The sequence below is a fragment of the Leucoraja erinacea genome, chromosome 5 (assembly GCF_028641065.1).
Source record: "Leucoraja erinacea ecotype New England chromosome 5, Leri_hhj_1, whole genome shotgun sequence".
NCBI lineage: Eukaryota > Metazoa > Chordata > Chondrichthyes > Rajiformes > Rajidae > Leucoraja > Leucoraja erinaceus.
The window spans coordinates 15,679,714-15,701,543 of NC_073381.1; the positions used below are offsets into that span (position 1 = coordinate 15,679,714).

Here is a 21,830-nt window from a genome sequence, read left to right on the forward strand (position 1 = left end):
CTGGCTGACATTAGTGGTAGATCAAATTGGCGTTGTACTTGGCCACACAATCATAAGTGTACAGGGAGTAGAGCAAGGTCTGAACACACAATTCTGAGGGATACCAGTGTTGAGGGTCAGGGTGGAGGAAATGTTATGGCCAATTCTAACCATGGTCGACTGGTCCCAAGGCCCAGATGGTAGTTGTGGGAGGAGACCCCAAAGCCAAAGACCAGAAGTTTTTGAATGAACTTTTTCAGTATTATTGGTGTTGAAGGCTGTGCTGTGGTCAAGGAAAAGCATCATGACATAACTATTCATATCTGTCAATAAACCCCTCCTCTCCTGGATCCACCTAACACTTATAAATTTATAAAAGTCATAAGTGATAGCAGCCAAATTAGACCATTCGGCCCACCAAGTTTACTCCGCCATTAAATCATGGTTGAGCTATCTTTCCCTCTCAACCCCATTCTCCTGCCTTCTCCTCATAACCCCTGACACCCTCACTAATCAAAAATTTGTGAATGACTGCCTTAAACAATACCCAATGATGGCCTCCACAGCCTTCTGTGACAATGAATTCCACAGATTCACCACCCTCTGACATGGCCGGAAATCGCTATTAAAACATGGGGTGGGGGAACACACAATGAGGCCTAACATCCAGAACAGGGGTCGGCAACCTACGGCCCACGGGCCGAATCCGGCCCGTAACCCAAAATCATCAGGTTCCGATTCGACCTGGGAACTGCAGCCAGTCCCGGGGCACGCCAGCGACCTGGGCGCATAGGCGACCTGAGAACCGCATGTCCTTTGGCCCACCGTGTCCGCGCCGACCAGCAATCACCCTGTGCACTAGCACCATCCGACACACCAGGGACAGTTCACAATTTACCGAAGCTCTTAACCTTCAAACCTGCACGTCTTTGGAGTGTGGGGCAAGCGAGCTGACCTGGGACTGGCTGTAACTCCCAGGTCACAAAACATGGCAGGGATTGCCCCCACCCCATAAAGCATGGTGGGGGGGGCTGTTGGCCACCCTCCTCCTTGCCTCTTCACACCAACCATCTCCCCTCTACTCTATTCCAGTGCGGGTGATGAGCCACAACCCAAAACCTTGTCTGTCCATTTCCCCCCCACTAATTCTACCTGTCCCGCTGAGTTCCTCCAGCAGTTTGCCTTTTCTTCCCCTATTCTTTCCTTCCCTATTTGGACTTCAAGTTAAGTTCCTCAAGTGACGAAGTGGCTAGATCCATCCCTATCTGTGTTACCTTGAGGGCGACTTCAGTGAAACTATTTGAGGAGGAGACAAACCCTGACACTGGGAGATAGACACCAACCACCAGCTGCAGGAAAATCTGCCGCTGAGATTTGCGAGGGTGTTGCTCACAATATGTGACTCACTCCTGCAAGTGCTTCACCCATCCATTCAATAGCTGCCTCTGTTTGGTTTCTGGGGCGGTTTGCCTCTGGAAGGTGGAGGAGTGCAGTTGTGGGTGAGGGATGAGCGGGTCTGCAGGGTTGGTGATGTGTGTTTGGGCAGGGCGAGAGTTTGTGAATGGGGGGAGTGTAAGGAGAGGTGTGTGCAAGGCAGGACTCATGTGGGGAGGTTTGGGTGCCAATGTGTTTGGGGATCTGAGGGGAGTGTCCCCTAATCCTGATGACAAGCGGTGGGTCCGTGCGTCTAAAATCCCTTATGATTCCTTCCTTCCACTCCCACCTCAGTAAATGAAACGTTGTCTCTTTTTCCCCCACAGGTAACGATTTATAAAGTAAAACCAGGCTAAAACTCGCTGAGTAACTCTGAGTCAGTCTAAGTGCATCAATCACACAGTCATTTTTTCCATGGTAACACAGGTTACTCTTGACTGTCCTGTAGTCACAGCAGACAACCTCAAACGTGGGACTGAGATGCTGGCGGCCGGGCTTCATTGTCAGAGCTGTTGGGAAGATATTTATTTTATGTAAACAAAGTGTGCGCGGCTCTACTGCCTAATAGGATCGGGTGGGGGGAGTGCCTGCTCGGGAAGCCAAGTGGGAGGAGCTGCTTTAGTAAGTCCGCCTCCCTTACTTTTGTGTATCTCAGCACTGAAAATGGAACTGTCAGAATCTTACATTGTACAGCCTGGACGAAAGATGGGCCTTTTCTCCAGTGAGAGTGAGCTGAATGCTTGGCTGGTGGACCGGATGTGTTGTATGGGTTAGTACTCTTGCATTCCCCTCGTGTATCTCTCTGCCTCGGCTTGTCTCTCATTCACATACATGCTGTAACTCTGGCAGTGCCTGCGTTCAATTGTGCTCCATTGCTAAGCTGCGTATTACAACTAAAGATGCCTGTGCCTCGGTGTGTGATGTCTTGATGCTTTTTTATCCCCTCCATACAGTGCAGGGAGGTTTCTGATTTAGAGCAGTTAGCAACATAACCTGTGAGATATATTGTTGCAGCATTGAGTCGATCTGGAATACTCTGCATGACAGCAGATTCAATGACCACTTTCAAAAGCTACTGTAACGAAAATCATATCTTCGGGGGGGAGAGAGTAAGGGTGGGGGGGGGGGGCGACTGAGCTAAGATTGCTCTATCACTAAGACCACACATGCATGAGATGTGAATTGTTCTCCGAGTGTGACATTGTGAATGAAGTAAATCGAAGGACTGAGATCCAGAATTAGTTTGCTGGCGTTTTCCATCCACAGCCATTTCCTCTCCGTTTCTATCGACTTGCCTATGTTCTGTGATTTGCACGTGTGTGTGTGGATTGTTGTTGTCATCTCCGACCATGCTGCTTAAAGTCAGTCTCATTGACCGTGCGAACCTTTGGTCAAACGCGTAGCTGGCTGTGGGGATTTTGTCAAGCACCCTTGCCATGTAAATACAAGCTGATTGCCGTGAATCGTGCGAGTTGCCGCAAGCAGGTTGTCCTGACAGAAACAGACATTTTCACAGTTTTTTCTGGTAGTTTTTCAAACCCAGAATCGGGTCAGTGCATTGAGAATGATCTAATTATAGCTGGTATCTGGCCCAATCATTGTGTTTCTATATTAAATCACCGTTTAAAGTGATCAGTGGACAGTAATAATGTGTTTGTCCAGGCACTTTAAAGTCGTTACTTTAATGTCATTACGTAATGCCGTTATTAAATTAATTATTGCAGCCTTGCAGTTTAGATCTCGCTGTCCAAAACTGGAGGTCACACCTTTGAACTTCTCCGGGAGTGGCTGAGGCTGTGTGTGTGTGTGCGCGTGTGCGTGTGTGTGTGTCTAAAGAGGGCAGGGTGTGCATCAACTCTGGGCATTTCACAGGGTCACTACACTGTGACCCCTGCCCTACCGGTTGCCTGAGGCATGGACCACATCCTTAAGGCAGGTGGGAATGGCTTTAAATACTGTTCTTGTCAATGATGCCTCTGCCCTAAAAAACACTCTTCCATTGCAGAGACTTCGATGCATTATTTGAGATATAAGACCCACTCTGGCCCCATCCTGTGGTTGAAAAAAGCCTCTCTCCCTTCCACACCACCATGTTTCCTCCCCCCTTCGCCCCCAGCATCTCTTTCCGTTTCTGTCCATCTTTCCACTTTCTCTCCTTCTGTCCCTCTGGCTTTATCTCTCTGTCTCTCTTTCTCTGCCTCTATCTGTTTCTATCTGTTTGTCTCCCTCTTGTCTGTCTGTCTTTGTCTCTTGTCTCTTTCTGTCTGTCTCTCCCTCTCTGTCTCTCCCTTCTCTGTCCCTGCCTCTCCCTCTCTGTCCCTGCCTCTCCCTCTCTGTCCCTGTCTCTCCCTCTCTGTCCCTGTCTCTCCCTCTCTCCCTCTCTGTCTCTCCCTCTCTGTCTCTCCCTCTCTCTCCTCTCCCCTCACTGTCCCTCCCTCCCTCTCTCTCCCTGTCTCTCCCTCCCTGTCTCTCCCTCTCTGTCTCTGCCTCTCTCTCTGAATTCTCTCTGAATTCAATTTTTCAATTTCAATTAAAAAACTTTATTGGCATGATAAAATACATCATTATCTTGCCAAAGTATAAAACATGACATACATATTTAAAATGCATAAGTATAAATACAAGTATACAGTGCATGGATAGATATGTTCCTGTACATAAACTCGCAATAGGCCTATAGCCCTTTATTGATTGCTACACGTTCTTGCAGCTGTAAGCAGTACACCAGAATAGCAAGTTTAGCAATTCAATATTAATTTCTTAGGTACACAAAAATGCTGGAGCAGCAGCATCTATGGAGCGAAGGAAATAGGCAACGTTTCGGGCCGAAACCCTTCTTCAGACTGATAGGGGGTGGGGGGGGGGGGGGGGGGGGGGGGGGGAAGAAGGAAGGAAAAAGGGAGGAGGGAGGAGCCCGAGGGCGGGGGGATGGGAGGAGACAGCTCGAGGGTTAAGGAAGGGGAGGAGACAGCAAGGGCTAGCAAAATTGGGAGAAATCAACGTTCATGCCCGCCGGACGCAGGCTACCCATGCGGAATATGAGGTGCTGTTCCTCCAATTTCCGGTGTTGCTCACTCTGGCAATGGAGGAGACCCAGGACAGAGAGGTCGGATTGGGAATGGGAGGGGGAGTTGAAATGCTGAGCCACCGGGAGTTCAGGTAGGTTCTTGCGGACTGAGCGGAGGTGTTCGGCGAAACGATTGCCCAACCTCCGCTTAGTCTCACCGATGTAAATCAGCTGGCACGAATTTCTGAGTGTCAATTAGTGTGTGCGTGCATATGTGCATATTGGTCATTCACCGTCTCTCAGTTTATGGCATGCTGTTACGTATTGTGTACCAAGATGTGCCTATTTCCTTCACCAAGGATTATTCTTAGTTTTGATGTATCATCTAGTTCGTTAAAATCAGGGGTTGCCAGACTGAGTTTGTCAAAGTGAGTTTTCCTTGTTTTGTCAATTTTTTTGCATTTTAGGAGGAAGTGCACCTCTGTTTCAACCTCATCTGTCAAACAGTGGCCGCATACTCTGCTTTCTCTTGGTTGCCAGAATCCCTTCTGTCTTCCTTTCTCAACTGCCGAATAGTGGTCACTTAACCTGTATTTGGTGAGGGTCTGTCTCTGCTTTATGTTTCTAACAGTTGAGAGATAGTCTGCCAATTTAAATCTCTTTTTCGGGCACGGTAACATTCTAATCTGCTTTCGCTTTTGGTTTCTTTATCCCAATGTTCCAAATACGTTTCTTTACTTTGTTTGATAATTTGGTTCACTCTAACTGGTGATTGGGGGTCAGTATTGATCTGAGGCTGGTCAGGGTTTAACTGGATAGGTTTTAACTGAATAGGGGTAGTTAGTCTCAGTACCAACTAACACAAGGAACTCTTTTCTGGGCTCCCCTCGTGTGTTTTATGGGCTTTCAACTGGAGGGTATCTGGGGGGCTAGATTTAAGGTGATTCCAAAAATGTAGTGCTCTTTTCTGGATATTTATTATCAGTGGGTATCTGCCTAGTTCCGCCCTAGATGCGTTTGTTGGTGTTTTCCTTTGGATACGGTGGATGTTCAGACAGAATTCCGCATGCAGGGCCTCCATTGTATGTTTTTCCCATTTACTATAACTATGGTGACTGAGCGGACCCCATACTTCACTACCATAAGCGCAATAGGCTTGATTACACTGTCAAATATTTTAAGCCAGATTTTAATTGGAATTTGGATGTTGTAGAATCTTCTTTTTATTGCATACAGAGCTCTTCGAGCTTTCTCTTTTAGTGCATTCACTGCCATATTGAAGCTCCCTGATGATGAAAGTTAGACCGAGGTAAGTATAGCTCACAATGTGTTCAATAATAATACCATTGAGAGTAAATTTGTATTTATCTTCCTGACATCTGGGTCTTTTCTGAAAAATCATGATGTTAGTTTTCTTTAGACTTACTGCCAGGGCCCAATTTTGGCAGTACTTATCAAATAGGTCCAACTGTTGCTGCAGTCCCTGTTCTGTGGGGGACAGCAGAACCAAGTCATCCGCATAAAGCAGGGATTTTAACTCTCCGTCCAGAAGACAGAGGCCCGGCGCTGTGCTCTCTGTATCTCTCTCTCTCTCTCTGTGTCTGTCTCTCTCTCTCTCTCTCTCTCTCTCTCTCTCTCTGTCTCTCTGTCTCTGTCTGTCTCTCTGTGTGTGTCCCACTCTCTCTCTCTGTCTGTGTCTCTCTCTGTGTCTCTCTCTCTGTCTGTCTCTCTCTCTCTGTCTGTCTCTCTGTCTGTCTCGTCTCTCTGTCTCTGTCTGTCTGTCTCTGTCTGTCTGTCTCTGTCTGTCTGTCTCTCTCTCTCTGTCTCTCTCTCTCTCTCTCTCTCTCTCTGTCTGTCTGTCTGTCTGTCTCTCTGTCTCTCTCTCTCTCTGTCTGTCTGTCTCTCTCTGTCTCTCTCCTTTCTCTCTCTCTGTCTGTCTCTCTCTCTCTCTGTCTCTCTCTCTCTCTCTCTCTCTCTCTCTCTCTCTCTCTGCATGCCTTTTTATGTCTGTGTCTCACTCTCTCTTTGTCAGTCTGTTCTGCTCATTCCCCCCCTCTAGCACACACACACACACACACACACACACACACACACACACACACACACACACACACACACACACACACACACACACACACACACACACACACACACACACACACACACACACACACACACACACACACACACACACACACACACAGGTCCCATTCTGCCCAGTGGACCAGGTACCTCTGTCAGCTCAGGATCCCCCACTCTCTCTCCAGCAGCCGTGAAGCCCGCAGACTCTGCCCGGTTTAATTATTATTACCCAGCTAATTTAATGGCTTCTCATTCCCAAGCCTGCGCTCTGTAAAGGCAAGTTGGTGCAAGGGAGTGACAGGGTGCCCGCACAGAGGATCAGCACAGGGGCAGACACAAGGACATAGTGTTACCATACACAGTGCTCCTTTGGGTAACAGGCTGCCTGCTGTACCTAGCCACATTACTGCTTGCATTTTTACTGTGGAAACACTCCATCATAATACCAAAGAGCATTTGAAAGTTTAAATCAGAGGACAATTCAGTAAAGACCAAATAAATACATCCCCATTGGCCTGAATATTAATTAGCCACCAGTGAGATATACTGGGCACACCTTGAAATCTTTTTATTATGTACGTTTAGGTTTGTCTCATGTTGTCAAATATACCGCGGTACAGTGAAAGCTTTGTTTTGTTTGCTATCCAAACAGATCATATACTATACATAAATACAATCAAGTCAAACTCAAGTCCACTAGATAGAATTATTAATAGTAATATTAAAACACTTGTATTTTAATCTTGGGTCAAACTTTGACTAACCACTTACTGTGCCCTCCATAATGTTTGGGACAAAGACCCATCATTTATTTATTTGCCTCTGTACTCCACAATTTGAGATTTGTGATAGAAAAATATCACATGTGGTTAAAGTGCACATTGTCAAATTTTAATAAAGGCCATTTTACTACATTTTGGTTTCACCATGTAGAAATTACAGCAGTCTTTATACATAGTCCCCCCTTTTCAGGACACCATAATGTTTAGGACAGAGCAATGTCATGCAAATGAAAGTAGCCATGTTTAGTATTGTTGCATATCCTTTGCATTCAATGCCTGCTTGAAGTCTGCGATTCATGTATAATGTTTACATATTCTGTGGTGCTGCTGCAAGTAAGGATTTCATTGTTCTAACTGGGACGTGAGAGAATAAAACACTCTCGACTTACGTCGCTGATATGTGGGATACAACTAGTGTACGGGTGATCGATGGTCGGTGTGGACTCGGTGGGCCGACGGGACTGTTTCCACGCTGGATCTTTAAATTAAACTAAAAACACTAAAACCAGAGGAAATCTAAAGAAGGGTCTGTAACCAAAACGTCACCCAATTTCTTCTATCCAAAGATGCTGGCTGCTCCATGGTGTTCCCCTGCACGATCACAATACCATTAGTTTCAATAATTAAAGCATGGAATAGTCTTTACCTTACCATAGGTACCAACCAGACGCAACTAAATTTAAGGTAGCTCTTTTTTCCCCAAGAACCCTTTTTTGCTTACGTCCAAGTCTAGAGTCAAGAGAGTTTTATTGTCATGTGTCCCAGATAGAACAATGAAATTCTTGCTTGCTGCAGCACAACAGAATATGTAAACATAATACAGAACAGGAGATAAAAGTTCAGTGTGTCTATATACCATAGACCATATATATATATATACACAATAAATAAACAGATAAAATGCAATAGGCTGTTATTTTTTTCGGAGTTTGGTGGTGGAGGGTCCACTCCAGTTTAAATTCCATTTGGAATATTTTTGCAGGGCCATGAAACCAAGAAGCAAGAGTTACTCCAGGGAGTCACTCCAGCTCCAGGGAGTGATTCTGCGTTGGTTTTCAGCGGTCGCGGCGAGGCGGTGACTGGACAGCAATGGTGGCCATATCTCCCACAATGCAAAGGGAGGGAGAAAGTGCCCAGAGCCGACCAGTTGCCGTGGCAGTGTGCATGTACAGGGTGGCACAAGCGCACAACCACGGCCAATGATGTGCAGGCTGTGGTTGTGTGCATGTGCAAGGGGGAGGATGTACAGGCCCTGGCAGTGCGCATGTGTAAGGCGGCCGGCCGTGCGGGCGGATGAGGAGCGGGTGGAGAAAGCGGAGATCCGGCGGCCCGGACACGGATGGCGGGGAGAGGCAGAGAGTGACAGAAAAAGAAAGAGAGGGGGGCCTGCTCAGAGTTGAATGATAGGTGTCCCGGGTGCTTGCCAAGCCAGGCAAAATGGCATGGCTTTTAGGTTGCCCGGCGGGACTTGATGTCGCCATTTGCACCTGGGCAACCGTTAATTTCGAGCCCTGTATTACCATCAGCAGTTGTATCATCAATAAAAATAAGTGAGCCAATACCTTCAGCAGGCCATACATGCCCAGGCCAGAACACCCCCATAAACAGCAATAAAAGTTTCCAAAGGTGATGGAAAGACTGGAGGAAAGACTAGGTACTGATAATAGGCACTCTTATACCTGCATTAAGGAAGCAATTAAACACACCTGAGCACTTACAAACATTATGGTGCCCTGAAATGGGGGGGGGGGGACTATGTATAAACACAGTTGTCACTTCTACATGGTGAAACCAAAATGTGTCAAAATACCCTATAATAAAATCTGACAATGTCCACTTTAACCACATGCGATTTTATTTCTATTACAAATCTCAAATTGTGGAGTATAGACGCAAATAAATAAATGATGGGCCTTTGTTCCAAACATTATGCAGGGCACTGTATCTCTTAGTAGTAAATGTGTCTGTACCTCGGGTGGGGGAATGGGAGGGGGAGGGGTTTCATCTTAATTACTATATCTAGAAGCCTCGAACCCTTGTTTCTCCTGCAAGTTTTTAATCCAGACGTTTGTTTTTCAATGGATTGTAGCAGAGAGATGTGAAGAGGTGGCGTGGCTGAGGAGTGGCTTAAAAACAGAAGTGAGACAGTGAAATAAAAACTATCAATGTGGGAAGTATTTAGGAATTAACCAAGCACTTGTGACTTAGATATTGACACCTCTGTGGCAAGGAAATTGGTTTGAGGGAGGTGAGGTCATTTTTAAATAGAAAGTAAAAAAGAGGTACTTCTTAAAAAAGGAAGCTTTGGTCTTCCACAATAAGAATTCAGTTTCTTCACAGGGGCGGCACAGTGGTGCAGCGGTAGAATTGCTGCCTCACAGCGCCAGTGATGCTGGTTTGATCCTGACTACGGGTGTTGCCTTTATGGAGTTTGTATGTTCTCACTGTGACCATGTGGGTTTTCTCCAGGTGCTCCGGTTTCCTCCCACATTCCAAAGACGTACAGGTTTGTAGGTTAATTGGCTTTAGTAAAATTGTAAAATTGTCCCTGATATGTAGGATAGAGCTAGTGTATGGAGTGATTGCTGGTTGGTGCGGACCCAGGGGCTAAAGGGGCTGTTTCTCTCAAATCTAGAGTCTTGGGTCACTGGAGTTCATAACAATTCCCGGCAAAGAAGAGGTTGGGGAATGTTGTGGAGAGGTTTGTGTCCATGGTTTAGAATTTTTAATTGGGCATCATTTGCTATTTGGTAGCCAACAAAAAGTCAACAAACCAAGGAGTGGTTGTTTTGTAACACTACGAGTGAGTGAGGATACGGCACCAGCATTCATTTCAAGATGTAGTCTGCGTTATGGGGAACAGGCAGGAAATGATTCAAGATTCAAGATTCAAGATAGATTTAATTGTCACGTGTGCCTGATGGCACAGTGAAATGAATTTCCATACAGCCATACAATAAAAATCAACAGGACACAACACACTATAGGGTTTGACATAAAACATCCCCACACAGCAGAATCAAAGTTCCCCACTGTGTGGGAAGGCACCAAAGCACTTGTCTTCTTCCACTATTGACCCCTGTGGCAGGGCCTTGGTTTGACGGAGGTCCGCAGTCATGCCGCTAAATAGAAATGTTCAAACCGCACGCCGTACTGTTTAAAAAAGGAAGCTTTGTCGGGGCACAATACGTCCTCAGCGGCGTGGACACAGAATCGGCCCGCTCCTACCGGAGTCTGCGGCTCCCAAAGTCCGCAGGCCTCACCGGCGCCAGTGACCGCTGCTTTGAGACCCTCTGCACGGGTGTTGCCTTTACTCCAGTTTGTATGACGGTCAGCGCCGCCCGCGTTGGAAGCTCTCCGCACCAGTGCTCCTCGTGTTGGAGCAACATTCCCAAGACGCTCCGTTTGTAGGTTAACGGCGACCCAGGTAGTAAAATCGCCCCTCCGTATGTGACTCCAGCGCTAGTGTATGGCTGTGATTGCTGGTCGGGTCCGGTTCCCAAAGTCCCCCAGCAGGGGGCTGTTTCGCTCAAATCCAGAGCTGGTAGGCCGCGAGGTGGGGGGGCGAAGAAGAGACTCGGGAATGTTGTGGAGAGTTTGTGTCCATGGTTTAGAATTTTTAATTGGGCATCATTTGCTATTTGGTAGCCAACAAAAAGTCAACAAACCAAGGAGTGGTTGTTTTGTAACACTACGAGTGAGTGAGGATACGGCACCAGCATTCATTTCAAGATGTAGTCTGCGTTATGGGGAACAGGCAGGAAATGCTATCGAGGACAATGACCGGGCTCGTACCTTAGATGATAAGATGGGGGCCTGGCCACTGGATGAACTTTCTCTGAAACTCCAATGATCATACATTGCTTTAATTCAGTTCAAGACTTTGGGGCAGTACATTGGCCATAAAGTTGCTGCCTAAATGTGCCAGAAACCTGGAATTGATCCTGAATATGGGCGCTGTCTGTATGGAGTTTGCATCTTTCCCCTTTGATTGCATGGGTTTTCTCCCTGTCTGTCTGTGTATATATTACACACACACACAACAACACACACACACACACACACACACACACACACACACACACACACACACACACACACACACACACACACACACACACACACACACACACACACACACACACACACACACACACACACACATTATATTCGTATATAAATATACACTTTTTTCTCGGATGAGGAGCAAGCGGAGACCCGGACACGGGTGGCGGGGGGAAACGGAGGGTGAAAGTAAGAGAGAAAGATAGAGAGGGGGGCCTGCTCAGAGTTGAACGATAGGTGTTCCGGGTGCTATCCAAGCCAGGTAAAATGGCATGGCTTTTAGGTTGCCCGGCAGGACTTTAGGTCACTATTGGCACCCGGGCAACTGTTAATTTTGAGCCCTGGCTGAATGGTGTCCTTGTGCATTACAAATGCCACAATCATTCATTGCTTCAGAATGGTTTACGGATGGTTTCGCAGGAGTAAGGCCGCTGAAGGTACATAATTCCTTGAAAATGGACTCGGGTAAATATGGTGGCCAAGACGGCTTTCAGTACTTTGGCCATCAGTTGGAGTATAGAAGTTGGGATATTATGTTACAGTTGTACAGAACATTGGTGAGGCCACATTTGGAGTATTATATTCAGTTTTAGTTACCTTGTTAAAGGAAAGATGTTGTCAAGCTGGAAAGAGTGCAGAGAAGATTTACAAGAGGTTGAGCAGGCTGGGACATAACATGGAATGCAGGAGGATGAGGGGTGATCTTATAGAGGTGTACAAAATCATGAGAACAATAGATCGGGCAAATGCACAGAATCATTTACCCAGAGTAGGGGAATCAAGAACTAGAGGACATAGGTTTAAGGTGATGGGGCATAAGATTTAATAGGAACCTGAGGGGCAAATATTTTACACAAAGGGCAGTGGGTTTAAGGAACGACTTGCTGGAGGAGGTGGATAAGGCAGGTACTATCACAACGTATAAAAGACATTTGGACAGACACATGGATAGGATAGGTTTAGAAGGATATGTGCCAAAGACAGGTGGGTGGAACTAGTGTAAATGGGACACGTTGGTCAGTGTGGGCAAACTGGGCCGAAGGGCCTATTTCCACGGTGTCTGACTCACAGCATCAGAGCCCCGTGTTCGATCCGGACCTCAGATGCTTTCTGTGTGGAGTTGCACATTCTCCCTGGTGGGTTTCCTCCGGGTGCTCTGGTTTCCTCCCACCCCAAAGACGTGCGGGTCTGTAGGTTAATAGACCTCTGTAAATTCCCACTGGTGCGTAGGAAATGGAAAACATGGAACTACCTATAGTGTGAATGATTAATCGATAGTCGGTGTGGACGTGGTGGGCCAAAGGGCCTGTTTCTGCTGCGCTGTATCTCAAAAGGATACAAAACATACTTAAACTTTAGGAAAAAGTTACCAAAATGAATGGCAATCTCACTTGAGTCACCTCAGAACGTGCCAAGACACTTTAATAATATTTGAAGAGCTTTTTGCCATTGCATAACATTGCAGTTTAAGAAGTGCATTATCTTTGTGGACAGCTGGATCTCACAAGCAACAATGTAATAAATTATCATGTTAATTGTTTCTGGGGATAGTTTGATGCATAAATGTCAGCTGCACAACAGGAGAGAAATCTCAACGCTTCGAGGTAGCATTGTTAGATCTTTCTATCACAGTGAGGGGTTTAACATCTCTCCAAAAAATTAAATACTTCAGGCTGTCCAACCCTTTCTCAGTACTGCAGTGCAGTAAGAACCTATAGTTTTCTTCAGGTTTATCAAACTACTGTGGACATTGAACTGTTAGGTTGCACTAGGAACTTCTGTTTGCATTATCATGAACTGATTTACTAAGAATAACATATAATTTATAGTATATTTATTGTGGCGTTGTTGCATTTCATGTGTCAGTAAATTTGCACCATTGTTCTGGTCCCAGTACATACTGTGTGACAATTCAACACTCTTGACTAAAATTGGTTGTTCCAATTCTGCTTTAATATTAAAATGTATTCCTTTCAAACTCTGGCTCTCCTGCGTAGTCTCTTGCACTTCAGCACAATCCCTCACAGTCTGATGCATGAGAGCAGCTCTTCAATTTCTGCTCTTTATTTGACCACGCAGGAAAATAAACCCTCTTGTAGTTCCCAGGGGTGTGATTCCATCCATTAGTCCCATTCCATTCTCTCTATATTTCCCCATAGTTTCACTTGATCTATTCTCACCTGTGTAGGAAGGAACTGCTGATGATGGTTTGAATCGAAGATAGACACAAAAGCTTGAACGGGACAGGCTGCATCTCTGGAAAGAAGGCATCAAGTCATAGCAAAAGGATTTGAGTATAGGAGCAGGGATGTTCTACTGCAGTTGTACAGGGTCTTGGTGAGACCACACCTGGAGTATTGCGTACAGTTTTGGTCTCCTAATCTGAGGAAGGACATTCTTGCCATTGAGGGAGTACAGAGAAGGTTCACCAGACTGATGCCTGGGATGTCAGGACTTTCATATGAACAAAGACTGGATAGACTCGGCTTGTACTCGCTAGAATTTAGAAGATTGAGGGGGATCTTATAGAAACTTACAAAATTCTTAAGGGGTTGGACAGGCTAGATGCAGGCAGATTGTTCCCGATGTTGGGGAAGTCCAGAACAAGGGGTCACAGTTTAAGGATAAGGGGGAAATATTTTAGGACCGAGATGAGAAAAAACATTTGGTCACACAGAGAGTGTGTGAATCTCTGGAATTCTCTGCCACAGAAGGTAGTTGAGGCCAGTTCATTGGCTATATTTAAGAGGGAGTTAGATGTGGCCCTTGTGGCTAAACGGCATCAGCACAGTATGGAGAGAGGCAGGTACAGGATACTGAGTTGGATGATCAGCCATGATCATATTGAATGGCGGTGCAGGCTCGAAGGGCCGAATGGCCTACTACTGCACCTATCTTCTATGTTTCTAAGTCAAGTCAAGTCACTTTTATTTCTATAGCACATTTAAAAAACAACTCTCGTTGACCAAAGTGCTTTACATTACAATGGGTAATGTTTTGGGTCGAGACCCTTCTTCAGACTATCTCTGTCACACCTGTCCATTTTCTGCACTTTAGTTTAGTTTGCCATTAACCTGCACAGAAGTTGATTCAGTTCAGTTTGTTTTTCAGAAGATAGACGCAAAATGCTGGATTAACTCTGGATAGGGAGCATCTCTGGATAGAAGGAATGGGTGACTTATTGAGTCACCTGTTCCTTCTCCCCAGAGATGCTGTCTGCACGACTGAGTTACTTCAGCATTTTGTGTCAATCGTCATTTTAAACCAGCATCTGCAATTCCTTCCTAAAATTGATTTATTTTTTTCACTTCAGTTTAGTTTATTGTCACGTGTACAGAGGTGCAGTGAAAAGCTTTAGCTGCGTACTAACCAACCAGCAGAAGGATATAACATAATTACAATCGAGCCATGCACATTGTACAGATACATGATAAGGGAATAATGTCTAGTGCAGTGGTTCCCAACCTTTTTTTGGCCATGCCTCTCCTAATCACCTCTAAAATCCTGATGCCCCCCCCCCCCCCCCCCCCCAAAGTGTGATATACAATTCTTATCATTTAAAAAGTGAACTCCGTTTCAGCTGAAGAAGCTTAAAACGCCAATACCTTGGTTTAAACAAGCTTCAAAAGAACATGGCATCCATGAGAAAGAAAAATGAAATAAACAAAAGACAGTTAAAGTTCTGAGCAAGAAATTACTAAAAAACTGTAAAAAAACATTAGGTGATATTAAAATAATAATAATGATAAATATGATAATAAAAGAGTATTCACAGGTAATAAAGAGAGAGAAAATTTCTATATTAGAATATTGAAATATTGTGGATTGTCTCGATACGAAAACAGCAAATAAAGCCTCAGTCGCGCTCAAATTGCCCCACGTTGGGAACCACTGGTCTAGTGCAAGGTAAAGCCAGTAAAGTCCAATCAAAGATAGTCCGAGGGTCCCCGATGAGGTAGATAGTAGTTCAGAATTGCGCTCTGGAATAAATTCACAGTGGCCAATTAACCTCCTGGCATGTCTTTGGGATGAGGCACCAAACCAGAGCACCCACAGCAAATCCACCCTGGGAGCAGGGTCGGAAAACCCGGGGGGGGCCAGAAAGGACATGTCCCCCCCCCCCTCATGTTTTGAGAGGTGGGCGACATCCCCGCCAGGTTAACCTGCCTGGGCTTGCGGGAAATATGGCCAGCGCGGAGAAACAGCGCTGGTATCCCGTCAGTCCAGACAGGGCTGTAGTTAACCCGGTGAGACAGGCACAGTTGAGCTGCATTTAGCGCCGGATTGAGCCTCCGAAGCCTCACGTGTGAGTGTGCGCATGCGCGCACAGCCGCCAAAAAATTGTGTCCCCGTCCCCTCCATGTTTTGATAGCGAGTTCCGCTCTTGCCTGGGAGCACTTGCAAACTCCACACAGATGGCACCTGTGATCAGGATTGAACTCGAGTTGCCAGAGCTGTGAGGCAGCAGTACTACCTACCGTGCCACAGTACAATTTCTGCTCAAAGCAGAATTTCAAAACTGATAGTTATTTAGGGAGGTGATGATGGTTGCCATAGCAACACTGTTAAAAAGTATAAACCAGAAGCATTGTCCTTGTATTAAAATTACTGATAAAACAATTAATTATACCCAGTGCAGGAGCATTGAAGGCAGCTCGCAAAAGGCCTTGCACTGATTGGAAAGATTCCTGTGGAACAGTGGTCTCATTTTATACCCTGTGCCAAGGCCACTGTGATTACTCAGTATGAAATAATGCTGGTGAATTTTCCACCCTGAAGACTCACACATACTTGGCCTCACTGGCAGCTGCTTCTTCCCACGTCACTATGCCTTCACCCCTCAGTCTTGCACTAACATGATCTGTTGAAATTGCAGAGCCCAGGTAATTATTGTAAATCCACACATTCCCATGAATGCAGGGGTTGCCTGAGCCTGATTTACTTTGAAACTTTTGCCTGAAGCTCAGTTGAATCAGACCTTGCTAATCCTAAATGATGCATTGTGTTCTTGCCCTGATGGCTGTCTTATCATGACCGACTTTTATCTGCGGCTGTGCAAAGGCAGTAAATTTGGGAGCGCCTGTTTAACTGGATTTGGGAGTGCCACTTGAACTGTTGAGGCGGCGATGAAGACCGAGAGAGATTTTAGTGTTGGGGTCAACTGATAACGACACAAGTGCTTCCATAGATCAGACCCTTGGGCGGCTTATGTGTGAACCTGTCAGAAAGTGTCTGTCTTCAAGGGCTGGTGCGCAAAATGCAGTCAAACCACTCCATGGAGTGTAAGCCACTCCTGCGTTATGGCTGTTCTGGGTAAGGGAAATTCACCCTTACAAAATTCATTCATCATTAACCAAAAAAACGGAGACGCAGAACAAAATTTCCTGTCACGGAATTAAAATGAAAGCATTGAACAAATAAACACTTTTATTACTAATCGCATTTGTTGGTGCATGTTCAGACACCACTGCTTCACATGGTGGAAATTGCGATATGGACTGTTTTCCTAGGACACACCCCTATTCCCCCCCCCACCCTTTGTACTTGATTCTTATAAACCCTGTTTCCTTTTCTGTGGATGCTGCCTGACCTGCCAAGTATTCCCAGAAATCTCTTGTTACTAAAGGGAGAATTTAACAGATTTTAAAATTTGTAAAAAGGTGGGGAGCGGTCGGTGAGAGTAAATCAGGAGAAATGGTTAAGATAATGAATTAAAGATTCTTTTGTTTTGCAGCATATTGTTATGGAATTCACTGTCTGAGAGGATTGTTCAACATATCCCAGAATGGACCTGGGTTTGCCCTTGTGAAGGTCCCACTGCATTATTGATTAAGATCATGGCTATCTGATCCAATATGGACACCAGCTCCGCTTTCTTGCTTGTTCATCATAACAATAAATCCTCAGTGGACCAGAGATCCATATATATATTTGGAATCTATCCAAAACCAAGATAAATAGATTTTTGCTCTGTTGGGTGGGGAAAGTGGAGCCAAGGCACACAGGTCTCCATCAGATGGGCTTTGTGACCCAGCTTCCAGAGGACCGGGATGGTTGTGGAGCAGGGGAGGGAAAGGAAGCAGAGGCGGACTAATTGAAGAGTTTTCAAGGAGCCGGCATAGGCTGGTGGGTCGAACTGCCTTGTCCTGAATTATAAGACCACATTTCACACGCATTTTCCAGTGTACAAAATGCAAGCTGGCAATGTTACTGGTTCGCAGGATGTTGTTTACAGCAGCGTGGCTCGCTGTGTGAAAACCTTAAGGAGCACCTGTAATTGGAAGTGCATGGTGACGAGTAGGCTGTCTTATTCATCTGATGCCAGATGGCTTGTTTGTAAAGTCCAATAGTGAGCTGCCCCCTTCAACTTCTTCCGCTTGGTTTTTTTTCAGATGAACGGGACAAAGTACAGAAAAAGACCTTTACAAAATGGATCAACAAGCACCTTATTAAGGTTGGTGTGATGACAGCCATGTGTATTTTGCTAAGTGGTCTCTCATTTCTCATCACTTGTTATCCGGCATCTGATCATCCAACTAACCCGGAGGGAGAAATCGCAATGTTTATTAGTGCAATGTTTAAGAAACATTTAGACAGGCACTTGGTAGGATAGGTTTAGAGGCCAAACATAAACAGGTGGGACTAGTGGATGAGGCATGTTGGTCGGCATGGTCAAGTTGGGCCGAAGGGAAGGTTCACCAGACTGATTCCTGGGATGTCAGGACTTTCATATGAAGAAAGACTGGATAGACTCGGCTTGTACTCACTAGAATTCAGAAGATTGAGGGGGGATCTTATAGAAACTTACAAAATTCTTAAAGGTTTGGACAGGCTAGATGCAGGAAGATTGTTCCTGATGTTGGGGAAAGTCCAGAAGAAGGGGTCACAGTTTAAGGATAAGGGGGAAGTCTTTTAGGACCGAGATGAGAAAAACATTTTTCAAACAGAGAGTAGTGAATCTGTGGAATTCGCTGCCACAGAGGTAGTTGAGGCCAGTTCATTGGCTATATTTAAAAGGGAGTTAAATGTGGCCCTTGTGGCTAAAGGGATCAGGGGGTATGTAGAGAAGGCAGGTACAGGATACTGAGTTGGATGGTCAGCCATGATCATATTGAATGGCGGCGCAGGCTTGAAGGGCCGAATGGCCTACTCCTGCACCTATTTTCTATGTTTCTATGTTTTCATGCTGTATCACTCTTCAACTCTATCAGAAATGTCCTGATAGTCGTTTAATTAATGACATAATTTTCCCTGATGAATGAACAACATTTTTATGATTTATGCCACACTTTTTGCGCCCATGGATTAATAGTCCCCCATAGCACTGTCCGCAAGCCCCTCATGTCATTGTCATGGATTTCACTTGCTTGCTTGGCGCACAGGAGGCTGAGGAATGATTTTATAGAGGTGTATAGAATCATGCTGGGATTAGATAGTCTTTTTACCCAGGTTTGGGGAATCAAGAACCAGAGTACACAGATTTAAGGTGAAAGGGGCAAGAAGTAATACGAACCAGAGGGCAACTTTTTCACAGAGGCTGGTGAGTATATGGAACGAGCTGCTGGAGGAGGTAGTTGAGGCAAATCCTGTACCAGCATTTAAAAGACACTTGGACAGGGACAGGGATATGGAAACAGGCCCTTCGGCGCAACTTGCTCGTGCCCACAAACATGCCCCATCGACATTAGTCCCATCTGCCTGCATTTGGTCCATATCTCTCTAAACCCATCTTATCCATGCACCCGTCCAACATTTTTTTAAAAACATTGCAATTGTACCTGCCTTCATTACCTCCTCCGGCAGCTTGCTTCACACAACCACCATCTTCTGTGTTTAAAAAGTTGCCCGGGTTCCTGTTAAATCTTTCCCCCCTCATCTTAAACCTATGCCCTCTGGTTCTTGATTCCCCTATTCGGGGTAAAAGACTGTGCATTTACCCCATCTATTTCTCTCATGGTCTTATGGAGTTGCACACATTGGTAACCTTGAAATAAGTCACTGTACCTGGTTGAAAATGCTCTAGCTCCCTGCACAACAGCATTGTTGCAGGAGCACCAACCCACAAAGATAAATGTTGAAGACGTCAGCTTGGATAATGAGGGGTGGACAATAAATGCTGACCTCTACAGCGTTAATGTCAAACAAGAATGATGTGGTTTACATTTGTATAAATGAGTTGAGTAAACGGATCGACGTATTTGCCTTTCGGAAATAAGATTTGAAAATGTCTTTCAGTTTTCTTCATGTTTACATCGGGTTTAATTGTTTTCATCTGATGCCATTACAAACGGCTAATTGATCATTTGTCTCATTGCTATTCATGGGACTTTACAGTTTGCATACCAACAGTTGACTTTCTGTGCAAAGCCATTGCTCAAATTAATCATTGGTTTTGTAGTGTGTGGGATACCATAAGGATGTGAAAAGCACTATCCAACGACAGCCTTTTCCTTTGTAATCATATTGTACTTCTTCTTCTTGCGTATGGCGTACACAGCCTAAAGTTGTGGGACAACTTGTTCTATTTGATCTTATTTGATTGTGCACACCAGGTTGATTGCATTCGTTGAAACAGGGCGGACCACGTGAAGGTTGCAATCTCCCACCCCATCATATTGAACAATAATGAAGAATTAATTTATCTTAGTGATACAGCATGGAACCAGGCCCATCGGCCCAACGAATCCCTGATGGCCATCGATCACCCATTCACACCAGTTGTATGGTATCCCACTTAGTCATCCACTCCCTAAACATTATGGGCAATTTACAGAGCAGTAGCCAATTACAGTAGCCAATTAACAGTAGCCAATTACAGTAGCCAATTAACAGTAGCCAATTAACAGTAGCCAATTACAGTAGCCAATTACAGTAGCCAATTACAGTAGCCAATTACAGTAGCCAATTAACAGTAGCCAATTGCAGTAGCCAATTAACAGTAGCCAATTACAGTACCCAATTAACAGTACCCAATTAACAGTAGCCAATTACAGTAGCCAATTACAGTAGCCAATTAACAGTAGCCAATTACAGTAGCCAATTTACAGTAGCCAATTACAGTAGCCAATTTACAGTAGCCAATTAACCTACAAATCCGCACATCGCTGTGGTGAGGGAGTAAACTGGGGCACTCGGAGATAGCACCCAACGTCAGGATTAAACCCGGTTCTTTGGCGTTGTGAGGCCACTGTACTGCCCACTTTTATGAGTGGAAAGTGGATCTGTATTCCTTAGTTTAGGAAAATGAGCAGTGATCTTGTTCAAACATCCATGGTCGTCAAGGGGCTTGGCAGAGTGGTTGTGGAGATGCTTCCACTAGTGGGAAAGACGCAACTGAGGGGTCATGGCTGCAAAATAAGGGGCATATTTATAATTGAGGTGCATTAGATTAGATTAGATTAGATTCGTTTATTGTCATTCAGACCTTTCTGTCTGAACGAAATTCTGTTTCCCTGCAGTCATACATATAATTTTAAAAAAATGACAAAACACATAGTCAACACAAATTTAACATCCACCACAGTGAGTTCACCAAACACCTCCTCACTGTGGTGGAAGGCAAAATCTTAAAGTCTCTGGCTCTTCCCTCTTTGTTCTCCCTCTGCGCCGAGGCGACGGTTCAAACTCTGCGGGTCACTGCCTCGCCACAGCTCAGAGGCCAAGTCAGGTCTCCGCTGCCACCGCCGCCGCCACAGCTTCGGTGCCGAGTCAGGTCTCCGCCGCTGCTGCCGCCGCTACAGGTCCGTTGCCGCCAGCTCCGCCATTAGGCCTCGGCGCAGACGGAGACGGGGGATACGACCGAAGAAAAAGTTGCATCCCCCGAAGGAAGAGGCCAAAGCATGTTTCTCCCACCCCACCCACATACATACACAACTTAATAAAACAAAATTAACTAAAACATGGCAAAGAACAAAACGAAAGAAAAAAAACAGACGGACTGCAGGTGGGCCGCAGCTGTTAAGCCAGCGCCGCCATCTTGAACCTACTTGTGTCTACTATGCATCGAAATATCTTCTCGCATAATAGTGAAACTCTCTGGATTTCTCTGCCCGCAACGGTGCTGGGGACTTGATCATTGGATTTAAGAAGGAACTGCAGATGATGGAAAATTGAAGGTACGCAAAAATGCTGGAGAAACTCAGTGGGTGCAGCAGCATCTATGGAGCAAAGGAAATAGTTAACGTTTCAGGCCAAAACCCTTCTTGAGACTTGTTGATATATTTACAGCAGAGAAAAGTACATTTTGAAAACTTGTGGAATTAAGGAACTTGAGAATCTGGTGCAGAAGAGCAGTTGACGCCAGCGTAGATCAGCCATGATTATATTGAATGGTGGGACAGGCTTGAGGGGCCGAGTGGCCTATTTCAGCTCCAAATTTCTTGTGTTCTTCTGTGTGAAGATCGTTTATAGTTTTATACCAACAATTCTCACTGTTATGTTGCACGGCTTTTTATTTTGAACTGTTAGAGGCTGGTGGCGTG

The 21,830-nt window shown here is 45.4% G+C and overlaps 1 protein-coding gene across 1 annotated transcript in view; it reads left to right on the plus strand.

Annotated features, from left to right (window-relative positions):
* Positions 1-21,830, plus strand: part of LOC129696942 (dystonin-like) — a 529,669-nt gene that overhangs the window by 100,058 nt on the left and 407,781 nt on the right. Inside the window, 1 exon segment of the mRNA XM_055635073.1 lies at positions 17,742-17,803. Within this exon segment, the coding sequence (XP_055491048.1) occupies positions 17,742-17,803 (62 nt within the window).